We start from the raw sequence: 17,276 nt of genomic DNA, 5'->3' as shown, positions 1-17,276 counted from the left end.
CGACCTGTGGAAATATTCTCGGGCCATTAATCAAATCAGCACTGCAGGCTCCACAGCTTTTGAAAGCAATAACTCTTTGTGATTATGACTGTACACTCTCCTCAATGCATTCTGTCATTTATTACATTGCAGCCTCAGGTTAGTTGAGCTTCATGAGAGGAATTGACCTTTTGCAAAGGAGATTACTATATCTTGGAGGGCTGGGTAGGGGAGAGGATGAAAATAATCAGAGAAAATGTGCTCTTACCCAGGTCGACATCCTCGGCCCGAGGCCACTGGGAGAATGGGAGGTTTTTATAAAAGGCTTCAATGATTTTTTCCTTAACTTGGCAGATTGTGTCTGTATTCATGACCCTGACAGATAGGGAGTCCATGCCACAGCCCTGGAAGGACACGTTGATGTTCTGCAAAAAAACAAAAACAAAAGCATGAGACGATTTGTAAAAATATGAGTTTGGATCGTCAGCATGACATTGTCAGCATGGCCTAATTAAATGAGATGTCAGACCTGTGGCTTGGCCTCAATATTCTCACGTAGCAGCCACTCCTCATTGAGGGTGTAGCGGGCTTTTCCTGTGATGGCGTCTATTGAGCCCTTGTTGATCTGCTGCTTGATTGCACACAGCAGCAGGAAAAAAGGCTCACCCACTGTTTCCTAAAGAATTTGCGAAAATCAAAGCTGCGGTAATTCCTTTTAATCAAACTTGTGTGAGTCATTAATTACTCTGCTGAGCATGCTTCTTTCCCATCCTCACCTTGAGGTAGCTATACATGCAGATGGACATCCAGTTGGTTAGCATTTTCTCCACTACGGACTCAGTCCGGCGGAGCATTAGTTTGGGGTTTTTGGAAGCTGACGCATCAATCAGGTCCACCAGCAGATCTTTCATGATACTGGTGTAGTACTCCAGCTTGCCATGGAGGGCGATGGTGAGCAAGGACGCCAGACTGCATCTGAAGGGTGAGAAAACAGATTAGTGGCTGAGACAGATGAGCAAAAACAGACTCTGGCAAACATGCCCTGTCAGTGTGTGGTCAGTGGAGATTTAAAAATAGCTACATTAAAACAACAACAACAATATTTGGTCCTCCCCTCAGCACCTGTGACAGCAGAGCCAAATAAAGGTTTGATCTAATGCAGGGAGTGTCTGAGTCAGTACCAGGGGTGCAGGGGATTTCCCTAACAAAGCCCCTCTAATCCATCACAAAGAGGCTACATCACTCAGTAAGTGCTGATGTTGTGCTGGGAAAAGGATGTGGTCTTGCCGCTGGAATTTCTCTCTGATTCACAATGACAGCCCAGTTTTAGGACATCAGGAAAAAACAAAACAAGTAACACTGATATATGTCTGTATATTTACAAAGCTGGAGCAAAAGGTTTTCCACAAGCTATATGCAACAGATAGAGAGAAAAACCTACAGCCTTAACCATGGTCTTGTGTCCTGTGAAAACATTTGTTTTTAGACCACAGCTTCAGGTTTAATGTTAAGACTGATTTTACACTGAATGTTAAATTGGTAAGTCAGAACTTATTAAATAAGTTAAGAAAACAGATGGATGGAAAAAAGGAAGGACTGATAAACTTTGATCTATTAAATGGATTAAACTTTAATATAAGCTCATTACAGGCACAACACCAGCGTAATGAAGCCAATACAAAGTGCCAAAAACTAGAGTTCAATGGCCACTTAAGGCTGGCTGCAGAAATGAGTCAATCTCAATACACTACTATTTTAAAATGTCCATGTTTACACAAAAAAGAAGAGCATATGTAAAGTCTGGCACAAAAAATATTTTGGTCTTAGTATGTAATTATTAGGCTGTTATAACTTAAGCATCATTAGAGACTGCTATTTTCTGGTATCTACTATTATACACTACCTTTGACTGAGTTTGTGGCGTTGTCCCTTTTAGGAGGCATAACGTGGAATACTACGTGGCTAAAAATGATGTGTCAAGATAAAAGTATTTAATTTTTATGCTACTTTCCACTTATTAAGTTTTATCTGTGTCTGTGCAGCACACTCATACATGGAACCTGCTTATTAATCGGCCTTGTTCACCATTCTTCACTTCAGTTGTTTGCGGTGTGGTCTTTCACTTTATCTTATTCAGTATGGCTCTCTGAGAAAAAAATGTTTCCTACCCGTGTACTTGACAGCAGTTTTTCTGTGTGTAGTACAAATGAATGTAGCTGTAAGAGAAGCAGTTACCTGTCCCGCACAGCAAAGTCTTTCTGCTGCTCCAGGGCATGGACGAATGTGATCAGGAAGTGTTTGTTGTTGAGGAGAGTGGAGAACAGAGTGATGCCCTCTTCTATGTTAGGCTTTGTTGTGTTGGTGGCCTGATGACAGAGGGGAGATTAAACAGTTATGTCTCTACATGACTTCACCTTAACTGGATTACACACCTGCTGCGTCCCCCCTAATCTACTTCACCTCCTCTCATCTTGAGTGACCCATCTACCGAACACTTCATCTTTCTATCACATCTCCTCCCCGTGTACCTTCAGGCACCTCCCACTCTGGTTTCCTCCACACTATCTGCACGTCCTGCTCCAGTCTCTTACTGCGTGTGATAGCCTCTAAATGTGCCGAGTCGACTTAATGAGTATGGCCTATCTATGAGTGCGTCTAAAGCAGCCGTGTGATGAAGTCTTCCCTCTGGACTGCAGCCATATGGTGTGGTTTGCAGCCTGACAGAAGGAGAACAGGGGTGTCCATTAAGATAAATGCCCGCCTATGAGATTTATTTGCTGTGACCTGGAAAACACTTCCTGGGAAGACAATGTGGATCCAAGGCACTTCATCACTGTTAGACAGGCTCCCCCGGCTGCCGACCCAAAACTAGCACTGCAGTCTTTACTTTCTCTCGTTGTAATGTGCGCATGCATGTGCCTTCACTTTCACCACACATTCTCACAAAGGTGTGTGAAAATGCACGCCCCCCTCTTTTACTCTCTTTATAAGTCTTGCTCTCGTCCATCCCTACACACACACCTACACACCTACACACACACCACCCACTAGAGATCTATTTCATTATAAAGCATACTGTCATTTTGTCCAAGTGCCTGTAGGAAGTGTGTCTACAGCCTGCTATCAACTTAGCGGGCAGCGCGTTCATTAACAAGCTAACATTCGTGTCCTTTGAAACACCTGAATGACATGCATACATATGTGGGTTCACACAGACAGTACAGTGGCATAATCCAGACACAAACTTCGCAACCACAGGAAGGAAGGGAAAGAAAAATCACAATACGCGCTTATAGCTCAGCGACAGCAACCTTACTACGAAACCTTAATAAGCTTCAGCATGACCCAGTTGAAAAACAAGAAAGTGAAAAAGCACTTTGGCAGGAGAAAGCCTAACCTAACAACCTAATGGCTTAACCCCTCACCTGCCAATCCTGCAGCAGCGGGTGGGTCTCTGGTAAAGCTCGAGGTCCCAGAGCATCATTCTCGTAGACAGGTTGGACCAGACTTTTCTCGTAATCTGAGCACATCTGAAACACACAATCACACACAGAAAGCGGTCATAAAAAGTCTGCTGTAGTCATAAACACCGGAAGATAAACAGGGGAAACAAAAAGAACTGGCTTTTATGCGCTGGCAGTAAGTTTTGAAATCTGGAGGCAAAGGACAGAAATTCTTGAAAAGGTCCCGAATGACCATGAAAAGGAAACATGACACCGTGACACAAAACGTCATGATCCTTAATGGCTTTGGAGACAAAGTGGCCGAGAGCTAAGAGGCAGCCTTTCAACACAGTCTGTCATTTCAGGACAGCCACGTCTGGCTGGCACTCTAACTGTGTCTAAGTCTGTGTCTAACACTGTTTCGTGTGTGTGCGCGTGTGTAATCTCAGACAACCAGAAGCTCTCATGGAAAAACAGGAGCACAAAGGCTCATTTGCTGTCTTAGCAGACAAATATGGCAAAACCCAGACTATGATACATGGACCTAATCAAGCTAATGTCACAGACTGGTTTGCTGACCTCCACAGCAACAGCACTGAGCTTCAGATTTGTGATGCAAAGGGTTGAGTCTGACTGAGGATGCACACCCGTATGGTAGTAACTTGTATCTGCTTTTTTTTTTCTTGAAATGTCACCATAATTTACGGAATTAACATTATGCTGAGTTGCCTTGAAACTAGCAACTGTTTACAGAGATTATAAATCAAGGGAGAAGTAGGTCATTAAAAAAACCTTCTGCACAATCTGGCCTCTTTTTGCAACCATACATCTGCTGGTGTATACAAAAAAAATCCAGCTTTATGAGTCTTTGCATCGGCTTCACTTTTCAGACCTGGAGGCTATGGCCAGCTTTTTTATACAGTCTGTGGGAGAAACGATACTGCAGTAGCAACACTGGAATTTATGTTTCCCTCCATGTAGCTTTTCAACACTCTCCTCCTCTCTTTTCCTTCCCAATAAAAAAACAAAAACCAAAAAAACCCAAAAAGACACAGCGTCCACTGTCCACTGAAACCGACATGGCTGTCATTGCGCAAGATCATTTGTACTTGCAAAACAGCGTGGGTGTGTGAGTGGAGAAAAAAAAGAAAACGATGTGTCTTTTGAGAGATCGGGGAGAAAGTTTCCATGTCACAGTGCCCGCCATTGTTCTGTCTCCTTGAAAGTCCATGCCTGTGGTTGGAAGACAAAGCCTGCTGAGCTGTGCCCGTCTGCACTGGTGGAAAAACACCCACCCACAGATAGACCCACTTCGGGGTGGATCGCACATCAGAAAAATGCTTACCTATAGAGAACATATTAACTGTCCTGCAGGGTGCCAGACTGAGCTACACCTCACTGGATTTCTGCTCTATGTTTAAAAGTTCCAAGGTGAATTTTTACCCTGCATATTACAAGCAGTGACAAATGGAAAATGGGACATGTAGGGCAGAAATATTAAAACCCCAGTGAGAAAAATGGTATTGTCAATGTGCCAGTCGAAATCAGATAACAGGGAATAAATAGGGTTTCTCACCTTGGGGAAGAAGGTGCGTGTGACAAACTGTTTGTACTCCAAAAAGGGGATGCCCTGGCTGCGATTCAGTTCCTTGGTCAGGTCTGTCATGTCGGTCTGGAGTTCTGCAAAGCCTGAAGGCGCAAAAAAGAAAAAAATCCCCCCAAAACAAAACAAATGAGATTGAATCATGGGTTCTGTTTGTACACCGTGGTTTCTTCCTGTTTCTGGCTCCTCGAGCTTCATTTGTTGCTAAGTAAAGTAAGCAAGAAATCTGTTTGCAGACTAATCCAGTAACCATCAATTTTTCCCATCCTGCTGGAAGACTGGTTGATTTCACAGGAAGCTATTTTAAATCAAACACAGAATTATATCATTTAATTTCCTCCATCTAGTATCATCTTCTGGTTAAATACTAAATATACCAAATCCTAATCCTCTGATCTTTTTCCCCTCTCATCCTTTCTCCCTGCCCAACTGTGCAGCCCGTCACGACACGCAGGCAAATATTTACCAAACGACAATCAGAGCAGCCAAATCCAGTCTGAGGCTTTTATCCAAAACATGTGTACAGATCGAGGTTTTCATGCAGTAACAGCATCAGTGTGTCCAGATGCTGACTCGAATCTGCATGGCAATGTTGTAGCCACTTTATTGGCTAGCATGTACCAGCAGAGGATAATGTTCACATGTAATGACACGCCGGAGATCTCTTTATAAAAAAGTGCATCCTGTCGCAGGATGAGAGACGTATTTGGGTTACAATGGCTGTTTCTTCAGACAGTGTTTGTGCAGATAGAAGAGAATACTAGACCAGAGGGATTTAAAACATATTTCATTACACCGCCAGGTTATTTATCCTCCTGCTCGCTAAAGCATCCTCTGAATCAGTTCACACTGTCAGCTCCAGATTATAAGCAGCAGGCCTGAATACCAAACCTCCCCTCTGCCTCACTCTTCAGACAAATATCACGACACTCCCATTTGTGTAACCTGGAATATGTCAATTACCCATCTTCTTTAACCCTCTCCCCCCTTCGCCTGCTTTTATCACATCTTCTCAGCAAAAGTATCCAGCGCTTTGTTCACACTCACCCTGAACTCGGCCACAAATCTATCTGTGTCCTCTGACAAAATAACCTCTCCTCTCCTCCTCTCCCTCCCACGCTTCTGCTTCTCCTCAAGCTTGCGGCCCTCACTCCCGCTCCTATCGCTTCCTCCCTCCATTTTTCTTTCTCTATCCGTCCCCCCTATCTCCACACAATAAATCTGGGTGCTCAGATGCGGAGTGGCCTTCACACTGCTTTGGTCTAATGCCCTAGACACGCACACACAGACACAAAACCAAACACAAACTCAAAGGTCTCGTTCCTATAGGGCAGAGGGAGCAGAGGCGATGTGGTTACTCAGTGTGTCTGTCTGTGACTGATCATTTGGCAGAGACTATGTTTTATGAGTCACGCTTACTAGGCACAGATCTGTCCACTGTTGTATCTTTCTCGCACTTCAGACTAGAAAACCTCAAAAACAAATATACTTTTCTGCTCGCACGCGCACACAAACACAGATATACACAAACAAGTAAACACAAACAAGTGTGGTCAACATTTCTGTCTTCATGCAAACTTCTTTTTTTTTTCAAAATCGCTGGTCTAAGTGACTTTGATAACAAAGTTTGTACTGGTGTGCTCATGTGTGTGTGTGTGTGATGTTCTTATAAACACACCTTTACGGATCTCCTCTCTGATCTGGGACTCCATCTCCTCCATTTGGAGCAGCGTTTTCTGCCAGTAGCGTTCTGCCCTTCGGCTCTTTGTGCAGTACACTACCAGAGCTGAGAAAAAAAAAAAAACACAAAAGAGTGAGAAAAATACAATGCAACTAATTTACAAAACAACTGCTGTTATCACACACTGTCAACTTCCTGGAAATAATAACAGGGTCAAAATGGGACTGAGAGATTTTCGAATGGATGAAATTATTTTCGTGCTTTTCAGCTTTTATGAGCCCGTGGAAAAGACTTTGTGCCAATGTTTTTCACAGTGAGAACACGGGATGTAAAAATGATTTACGCACTAATATTTCAACATTTATGTCACACCCACAAAGTCTGGCAAGAAAAGAAAGGAGGTTGGCTTTTTTTTTTAATATCTGAGAACAGATTCATACCGGGAAACTGTGTGAAAATCCACACTAACACCAATTTTCACCCATACACCTGCCCCAGAGACACACTCAAAGATTACAGTGTATACACACACATAAGCACACAGATGGAGTAGACGGTAAGAGAAACACTGTGGTCTTTGTGCAATGGATACTGAAGAGGAATGAAGGGAAGGCGCGGGAATCTATGACCCCCGAATTCCTTTTATCTATTTCCCATCTGGAGCACGCATTTGCTATAACAGGCATACATCCATCACGTTCTGGTAAGTATTCGTACACAACTTACCCACAGTGCACAGCAGCAGCAGCACACAGCACACCACAATGGATACCACGATGGCCATCTCGCTGCCGCCGAGCTGCACTGTCGCAACTTTGCGTCGAAAGTTCCCCACTTGCACCTAAAAAGAAAAAAGAAATGACAAATGAAACTGGGTCAAGCTCCTTCAAAAATCGGCCTCCTCCATTGTTCTGTTTTAAGTTTTCCCTTCTCCTTCTATGGATTTTTCTAACACCATGACTGTCAACTATATCGCCTCATGCCCTACATTTACTTTTGTTTTCTTAGAAGCTTATTTAACGATATAAAACATTAAATTCAAAATAAAAAACTTTCAGCTCTTAATTACTGCAAATAAAAATATACTCCCCAAAAAACAAGCTACCTATTCTATAATTATCTGACAATATGTGCATTTTAATATAACGCTTAAATGATCCCATCTCCATCTCACTAGTCCAGAAATTTGATAAAAATGCCCCAGCTGTCAGATCTTTTGAGTCAGCTGCTGGTTAGATGTTGCAAAAAGCCAACTCTAAAGCTGTGCAAGCATGTTGAAATCCTAGCAGATGCACTTAGAGTAGTAGGAATATGAGCAAATGATGTGTAAAGATAATTATAGCAGCCCAAATGAGATAAAATAAAGGGATTGTTTAAAATGGTTTGCACTGATGAAGGAAGAGTGGCGAGAATTAAACCCCACTTCCTGGATAGTTGGCTAGGAAATGAATGGCTGGAGTCAAATTGTTGTCCCTTTTCCTGCACTACATTGTAACCCAGTAAGGTAATATCCAAAAAGGCAAAAAGAAAAAGTTGAAGGCAGAAGGTTGCAAAACACACAGTAATGAGCAGTAGATGCATTAAAACTTTTCTTTGTAACACAGAGTGAGTGGAGTGCAACAGAAGCAGTTCTTAATGAGAACACAAGTTGCTGCAAACATGCACAAGCACATCATTTTTTTTTCTCCATGGGCACAGGTGCACATATGCAGAAAAAAAAATTACACACTGTAGATTTTGAAAAATGGTCTCTCGCTGCAACGAGTCACCCAGTTCAGTCTAACCCAGATGTGACAAGAAAAGAACTTTCACTTCTGCCTTCTGATTAGTCAGCAGGGTCTCTCTGGTCCCTGCTCACATCATTCCCGCTCCTTCCCCAATCTGAACATATTTCATGAAAAGAGACGGAGATAAAAAAGCCTCCAATCCTCAGACCAAATCCTTCTTACAGTGGTCTTACTCTAACGGGGGGGAAGCTGGCTCACCGGGCTCACTCATTCTCACATTCCCTCTTGCTCTTTCTGTTCCAGACATTTATTTACTCAGACCAGCCAGAGGAGGCCTTCTTCCAGAGGTTGCAACAGCCAGGCCTGGTGTAATGGAGGGGAAAATGCCATTGTTCCATGTTCCTGTTTCGCTTGGGGTACAAAAACACTGCTTCCCCACATCCACTTCTGCAGCACTTCAGAGCCAAGCACAACACAGGCGTGCAAAAATAGCTCTTCCACCAAAAGTAAGTGAAGTAACACAAATGGCCACGAGCTATGCGTCACCCCAACATGTATGCATTTATTCAAATGTGCCAGCACAAAGGAAAATGTACTTGCACTCTGTATTTATGCCCCTGTCAAATGCGCTTGCAAATCATCCTCAGTGCTCGTGTGCAGGCAGCAGACAGCCCACCCATTTGTGTTATGACATCTTATCTGACCCTTGCCCTGACTTTATGTGTTTGCTAATTGCCAGTGTTTATTCTGAGACATCCTGAGAGACAGATGGGGGTGGAGGTTTGCTTGAGCGAGCCACAGGTACACAAGGAGAGAGAGACAGAGAAGGAAGGAGAGGCTTTACTTCTATTTTTGTGTCAAAGTGGGGAAACGCTTCTTACAGTTCACCTCAACCGTGGCAGAGAACGACTAACATATGTTTTCTGAGCTATTTCAGCAAACCACTCGCAGTTTGGCTCATATTTAAATATAGATGAATGCTTTCCCCCTTAATAGAGCCCTATCAAAACAGACCAGAACGGATATCTACAGATGGGGAAGAGAGATGGGTAGGAAAAAGAGGGTCTGGTTTTATCAGGACTGCTCAGGGCTTAGCCATGTCTTGATTAGGGCATTTAATGGAGAATGAAAGAACCGGGAAACAAAAAACAAAGACACAAGTGAAGAGTGAGATCATCGCTGACTCAGAAGTTTTTGGGATCAGTGTGAGCAGTCTGTGCAATAGATGATAGATGAACTGATAAAAGATTAAAGACATGAACAACAGTTGGCAAACACACAACTATTTGTTGTGGCACAGAATGACGACTAACCACCCCCAACTGACTACTATTTCATGATGGAATGAGGAGCGACTACAGCCCATTTATAATGCATGTAGAGCGGCACACTCACAAATGACTTGCAGAGCACGCATTCAGATTTTTGCAGATAAAATCCGTTTCAGTGAGCATCACAGGTGGTACAGATTCTGACTAAATGCTTGGCTTGAATACCGTGTAATATATGGTTGAAACTCTAAAATTATCGAGGTCCAGGCAGCAATATTTTCAGCACAAGTCTAGATTGTATATTTGCATGTTATAGTGTTTTACAAGGTTTACTACTTACAAAGACAGGAAGCTCCCTTTCGCTGGAGCTGGATAGTCCGTTGATAGTGCAGTGGAACAGCTGGTCATTGTGAAAAGTGATGTTGCAGGGATAGGAGCCAATCATCACTGAGTATTCCTCCGGCATCAGCTCCAGATCGCTCGGTACTTTCTGTGCCAGAAACGAATAAAAACAGCCGTCAGCTGGTCAGGAGTAAGATAGCAGAGGGGCCTACTTCGAACAAGCGCAGATAACATTCACAAAGAGATTTACCCCACACATACGTGCAGACACATAGGCATTCTAGTGTGCACGCACAGAAACCGAGCCGTGGCAGGCCTGTCATGCAGCTGTCATGCAGAGAAAGGAAGGGGGAAACTCATCCAGTTTGGGCTAGAGTTCAGCTCGAAGCACAAAACATTCCCACTCCCCCTCTCACATGGCCAGAAAAGTTTCTACAAACAAACCCGATCACGGTCATCCCTGTCTGAGCCCAGAATAACATTCTCAGGGCCTTTACAGAAGCCTTTTGAAATAAGATGCATGGACAATGTTTTCCAATCAGTCTAACTCTGCTGCTTCCATTCAAGCCTGGAATTTCACTGCTTAAATAGACACTCGTCTGATTTTACACATGAAGTGTGATTTCACTGACTCAGGACGTGTAGCACTCAGCTTATTTAAAAAGCAGCACAATATCTTCTGAGGATCTAGTGAAGAATTTTTAAATGCTTAAAAAATTATAGTAGGGATCAGGAGAACTCACTTTACAGATGGTGGGCACTGAGTTTGAAAGATTTTTATCAGGAATGACAGAAATGAAAGATGTCCTTCACTTCCAATATGGTAATTTCTTGATTTTGAAGCTTGTCCCGTGTTAGGAACTAAGGCTCAGATCACTTGAACAATGCTAATTACATGTTAATCTTCATTACTTCTTCTTCTTCTTTTGGCTGGTGTCTTTAAAAGTCACCACAGTGGATCATCTTCTTCTTGCACAGCAATCTCCTGCATGTTGCCCTACACTACATCCACAAACCTCCTCCGAGGTCTTTTTTCAACATCCTTTGTTCAGTTTACCCACTATTACTCCTCCATCTCAACATTCCTGCTCAACCTGACCTGTCCCTAATTATTCCCATTATTTAGTAGAGTCTCTCACATATCGTCAAAATATCTGAAACTCTTAGACTAAAGTACCCCTTTTAATATGTATAACATAAAATCTAGTTGTCTGTTCAAGGGTCACGGTGGTTCTGTGGTTAGCACTTTTACTTCAGGTCTCTTCTGCAGGTTCTGCCTATGTTTTGGTTCCTCCCCCACCAAAATCATAATGGGTCCGTGCTGTCTATGTTGGCCCAGAAGACTCATGCAAAAGAAATTCTTAATCTGAAATATTTTACTAATCAGTTAATTAAGGTTTAATGAGTAATGCAAGAAATAGTTTGTCTAGTCAGGAATGTAGAAACTTCAGTACACAAAGATCAGACACAGATGATTAAATCGGCTGTAAAAAGTCTAGCTGCATTACTTCAAGTACTTTATTTGAAAGTAGAAATCCAATCAGGAAGTCGAACTGTAATCTTGCCACAGTGAGCTTTACTGTGAAACAACAAAGAAGAATTTTAATATTTATTATGACTAATAATAGACTAACCTACAAACAGAGAGACGTACAAACATATGAGCCTTTTTGTATGAAATGGCAATTTCCCTTCAATATAAGAATGACAAGTGAGGAAGTACGCGTGTGTTTATCCCCAGCGAGCTTCCTTGTTTTGATTACACCCTTAGGACACTGTTCTGTCCCCACTGCAGATTGCAGCCCCCTGGGTCTCTGTCAACAAATGCTTCCTTGAACAAACACAACACACACACATCATACACAGACACAAAAAGCATCAAGCTATCACACCAATATGTTTAAGCATATTCTAAGAAATAGATTTTTATAACCCCAATATGCACAAGATTTTCACATGGAAACTAATAGAAAAGGCCAAAACAATGGATTCCACAGGCCGAAAACAGAATAAAGGATAACAAAACCCACCCACATTCCAGCTCAGGTTCTTAATATAGGCTGGCTGGCTAACAAGCTCCCTATTAAACAAACACATTTCTCTTCAGCCTCTCTCCCCCATTCAGCTCCACCACGAGTGGAATCCACCTTCCTAAATCAAACAGGAAACAACAAATGAGTCGACCATGTAGATGGGCTGAACCCGGCACACACCGACACATAAAGAGGAAGCTGCGTCGTGTTCAAACTTTCCTGTCTGTGCTGTTAGTATGTGCATTTTTTTTATGGTGTCACAGCCAGAAACCCTCTAGGGTGATGAATTCATGCAGACAGGTGCTTAGATCAGCCAGAACGTGGAACATGGGACCTCCAACTAAACAAAGCCCCCCTTCCCCCTTAGACCTGCAACATTAGAAGTCAACACATTACAGGGGACAGAGCCTTTGAAGTGTTTTATATGCCTCTGGTTTATGTGAATATGAATAAAGAAACAGTCAGCTCTGTCGGCTCATAACAGTGGGGGCATTCAGGTTTACAGCAGTGATGCTTTTGAAACCACAAAACAAGCCAGAAAATAGCGTCACTAGTTCAAGGAGTAGAGTAAGTATTTCATTTTTTTCAAAGCTCGCCACATAACAACATAAAAGGCCTGATGTCTTCTGATGGTACCTTTAAGTCTGACCAGCTTTTTGATTAAATAAAGTTAAAACGCAAATTATTTGTGTGGAAATGTCTGTAGGGACTGGCTGACTTCTGGGGATTTCTGGGGATCTTTTTGTAGACCAGCACAAAGTGAAGCATGAAAGTGATTGAACAGTGTCGCTCACATTGATGATGAGCGTCAGCTGCTCCCCTGAATGGTGTTTGATTAGCTTCTCCTTGTTGGCGGTGAAGAACTGAGGATCCTCCACATATTCCAAGGGAAAGTGACCTATGTGAGGTTCCTCATCTTCTTCTTCGTCATCGGTATCAGACAAGAAAGGCCTGTCATTCGTGTAAAGGACTCCATTCAGCAAGAACTGCACTGAGGTCGGCTGGGATTGGTTGGATGGAGGAGAGCGGCAGGCAATTGTGGAGGGGGTGAGCACTTCACACTGCTGTAGAAGGACCAGAGAGGACAACAGTTACTTACTTTGAACCAATAATTTATTTGTGTCTGCACATTTATGACTACATCACAGGAGAAAATAATTATTTTCTAGTGAATCCCAAGATCCCACACATCTGACTATCTGACTGAAAGTGTCAAGCAAAATAAATTAGGAAATAATTAGGATACTCACTGAATGTCCAATTCCCACCACCTGCATAGTGACACTCTGTACCAGATCAAAACCCTGGCCTGTCACTGTGATGTTCCTGCCACCACTGTGACACACACACACAACAGAGAGTCATATCTCAGCTGCGACAAAAAAATGTGTCAAATTCATACTGACATGCAAATACTTTGGGACCCTTCTCCAACATGAGACAGAGACAGGATAAGATAATAAAGCACACCAGTTTGAATACACTGAAAAGCCTCACATGTCCTCAAAAACATGCCACTGCCCTGTCACGCTGAAGCTGTGCAATTTGGAGAACAATAGGAAGAAGACACCGAGGACAATATTACAGTAATGACTTATGTCTGTGACTGGGAATGCGAGGAGAACTCCAAAGTATTGCATGTGGAGATTTTTAATCCTTGAGATGTGTGTGGTGGTATACGTACCTGCGGAAGCTCATTTTGGGGCGGATGGAGGTGATAGTGGGGTTCCTCTCATAGGTGTATGTGGTGCTAAGCTCTGGACCCTCACAAGTTTTGTTCTCAAACTCTACACACACTGTTACTGGGTCAGTGTGTGCCTGTGAGGCAGGAGGCATGATGCATTCAATCGTTCCAGCTGTTTTCCTAATAAAAGAAAGAAAAGAAAAAAGAGGTAAACGGTGTAACCTCAGAACTTGCAATGTCTACATCTGTTTAATCCCCAAAATACTTCCAATTACAATTGAAGTCATATTGGCAGAGTTACACAGAAGTCAAAAATCTGTTTTGGAAAGCATTGGGGATACAGGTAAAGGTGCTGAATTTTATGCAGGCTTCACTGTGCAGCCTGAATAAATAATTACTGTGTAGCTGCATTTGTTATCAGCTACAGAAAAGGGCGCTATTAATATGGGCAAAGCAAAGAAAGCTATTTAAATCCTTTGTGGTTTATTGGTAAGTATTCAAAGTCACAGAGAGTTTAGAACCACTTGAAATTTGACCAGCTTAACAAAAGTTGCAGAAACTGCTTGACGAAAGTCGCACTCACTTAGTGATAATGCATTCCTGTGTTGTGTTGACCTTGACTTTAACCTCGGATCCTATGTTAAGGTGTTCCCCATTGATGGTCACTTTGGTTCCTCCAGCACGCAAGCCCCGCTCCGGCTCCATGGACAGTAGCTTTGGGATCTGCATGCAGAGGAAAGATATGGGACACTAGTAACAAGAAATCACATTTATCAGTAGAAATCTGACAGCTTCTGTCACTGGAAAAGACAGGCTTAGTAAAAACTGCGTTTGTGCTCTATGATGCCTTTCTTGACAACAAATAAAATCTTTCCTTATCCTTTGAGGTTTAAATATTACGTCTTTACAGATGGGCTGAGACAGCTGCTGACTATAACAATAAATTAGTGAGGAAAACTGTGAAGACAGCCCACGCTGCAGTATGTTAAAGTGCTGCTGAAGCCAACAGGCATTTAAGGCCCAAGTAGCAGGACAGCTGTACTGTACTGCGGGTAAGAAGCAATAATGTTCATGCATACGCATGAGAAACTTCATGCACACGTAATCATACATGCACAAAAGCACCTACACACAAATAAAAAGCCTCCTTGGGCGAAGATGAATATCCCTGTCCAGCTCTGCAGCTACCAGCATCAGCATTCCTGCTCTTTTCAAACTTTTTATCCCCGCCATGAACCTCGCCTCCAGGGAAACCTCTTATCCTCACTGACAGGATTCACTTCCTCAGTGCACAGGGATGGAGCAGACCTATTGTGTATTTTTGTTTAGGAGGGGGCGTAAGGAGGCAGATGTTTCCGTCAAGAGGTTTGAGGAAGGAGATGCGGTAGAGGCACATATCCTGTCTCCAGAACTGCTTCCCCTTTCTCTCACATCTTCTCCTGCAGTAAAACACCTCCCGACACTGACCAGTTCTGAGATGGATAAGGAAACTCAGGAGGAGGTCCAACAACAGTCCTTACTATGTTTGTTGTTCTAGATTTTTTTTAAAAATCCTTATGTATCAAGAAGGGTTTCAAGATTGGGATGAATTCTCTGTGGGATGACTCACAAGGAGATCTGTTTGTAGAAGCTCCAGAAATGACAGCCCGTTCCAGCACTGGATTGTAAAAAAAAATCTCTTTGTCTATAAACAAAGAGAAACAAATGGCTTACATGGGTATTTCCACTGGGTGAATACTCTTAGAGACTGAGAGACTGTGTGGGTTGAGGTCAATTAACACAATGCTGGCCAGCTCGCCTCGTCCGGTGATGAATTCAGAGCAAGGGGACATTCCAACAATCACCGTATTTGTTTTTTCTGGCATTCAATGCTGAATGACAATGGTGCTTAGCTTACAGCTCACATGGATGTTTGAAGATTCCCACACACTAGCATTCCTCTGAATCATAAAACGCATCTGTTAACACTTAACTGACACACATGGGGAGGCTTTCCCAGTGGGGAAGGAGCAAAAAAAAAAAAAAGGAGCATAGATGAAGAGTGTGGAGGAAGAGGCAGATAGAACAGAAAGCAAAAACCAGCAGGAGGGTGGATATCTGGAGAATACTCACTAAATATGAGAAGGTCTCCTTTGACTTCCCCATCCCACTCTGCTCCACATCCACTTGGACAATATCGCTCCTGTTATCTGCAGCCCTCCCAGTGACACACACCAGCCTGGGGACAGAACACCACAACAGAGGATCAGTTAATAAAAGAGAACAATATGAATAACAGGCAAAAAAAAATGATGTTCACAATTTTAAATCAATAAACTCATTTGAAAAAAAAAAGGAGTCGCTCAACTCAAATTGCAAGTGAGGGAAACCAATATAAGAATGAAAAAGGAGATCTCGATCTGCTAAACAAAGACACATAATTAATCTTGGGGAATAGTGTTATGAACTAATTCATCAATGCCCATTGCATTTACATAAGGGAATCCAATAAAGCCCTGGGATATCAGATATTAGGGGAAGTAAAGTTCAAAGCTCCTTAGACCAGATGTGTCTAACCACAGAGGAGATTAAGAAGCTGCCGTGGCTTGTACTCTTACCTCCTGGCTGTGATTATACCCTGTGCCATCAGTGCACACTCTACAGAGACGTCTCATATTAATGACATGGTGGTGTACTGAGGCACAGAGACCTACTGTTCTGGGACCTCACTGGGATAAATGTACCAAAGGGGGAACACAACCTTTATCGCCTCACATGATCTCTTTCCAGCTTGACACCCTGTCGGTTTATTTAGTCAGGTGCCTGCTGCTACAGTGGTTATAAATTCTCAGCTAGCGATATATGATTGACAGAGAAGACCCAGGGAATTTACATAAGTGCAGGAGCTGTGCTTAGTGTGGGAGGACCTGGCAGGACACACAGTAGATGCGGCTGGGCTGGGTCGGTCTAGGCTTGGCTGAGGTCAAGCTGTCGGGGCTTTCTAAATATCAAGCCTTAAACAAAGTGACATGTATTCTGTTTTCATCTAATTTAAGCCCAGACTCTCAGCAGCATATAATAACCCTAATTAAAACAATTTTTCCCCTTTTTTTCATAAGCCGGAATAGGTGTTAAAAGGAAACTAAAATAACCTGCAGTACCAACCATCTGTTGATAGCAGGGTCTACATTCATGCTCATTAATTACAGAAGCATCAGGTAAAGAATGCCATTACACTCAAATTACACTCCTGTCAGTTATGTGGCATAAGGGCAGATGTGCACCTGTTTGAGAAAAAATGCATCCCTTCACATGGTCTAATTTAGAGAGGAAAGAAAAACAAGGACAAACAAAATGAAACATGACTATTCACAGGATCAAGCCTGAGGGAAATAAGAGAAATTGGAGCCTGAATCAGTCTCAACTTGCAGGGTAGCTTCAGGCTGGGAACTAAACTGTTATCAAAACTGTACATCATATTATATGATGTTTGCTATTGAACCATAATGTTGAGGATAATTCTGCACAGCAAAG

General features: G+C 42.7%; 1 protein-coding gene across 2 annotated transcripts in view; it reads right to left on the bottom strand.

Annotated features, from left to right (window-relative positions):
• Positions 1-17,276, bottom strand: part of plxnd1 (plexin D1) — a 71,278-nt gene that overhangs the window by 11,104 nt on the left and 42,898 nt on the right. The window contains exons 14-27 of one of the 2 annotated variants that reach the window (XM_006796431.3): positions 15,876-15,981; positions 14,347-14,486; positions 13,764-13,943; positions 13,330-13,414; positions 12,874-13,143; positions 10,045-10,194; positions 7,433-7,547; positions 6,704-6,811; positions 4,999-5,111; positions 3,405-3,509; positions 2,215-2,345; positions 756-954; positions 509-655; positions 248-404 (exon numbers count right to left, since the gene is read on the bottom strand). In XM_006796431.3, the coding sequence (XP_006796494.2) occupies positions 248-404; positions 509-655; positions 756-954; positions 2,215-2,345; positions 3,405-3,509; positions 4,999-5,111; positions 6,704-6,811; positions 7,433-7,547; positions 10,045-10,194; positions 12,874-13,143; positions 13,330-13,414; positions 13,764-13,943; positions 14,347-14,486; positions 15,876-15,981 (2,006 nt within the window). The remainder of the gene's footprint in view (positions 1-247; positions 405-508; positions 656-755; positions 955-2,214; positions 2,346-3,404; positions 3,510-4,998; positions 5,112-6,703; positions 6,812-7,432; positions 7,548-10,044; positions 10,195-12,873; positions 13,144-13,329; positions 13,415-13,763; positions 13,944-14,346; positions 14,487-15,875; positions 15,982-17,276) is intronic. The other variant, XM_006796432.3, reaches the window with a different exon arrangement.

The sequence above is a fragment of the Neolamprologus brichardi genome, chromosome 20 (genome assembly GCF_056152115.1).
Source record: "Neolamprologus brichardi isolate AB-2024 chromosome 20, ASM5615211v1, whole genome shotgun sequence".
NCBI lineage: Eukaryota > Metazoa > Chordata > Actinopteri > Cichliformes > Cichlidae > Neolamprologus > Neolamprologus brichardi.
Note: the sequence above shows the minus strand (reverse complement) of the source record. Positions and strands in the feature narration are given on the sequence as shown.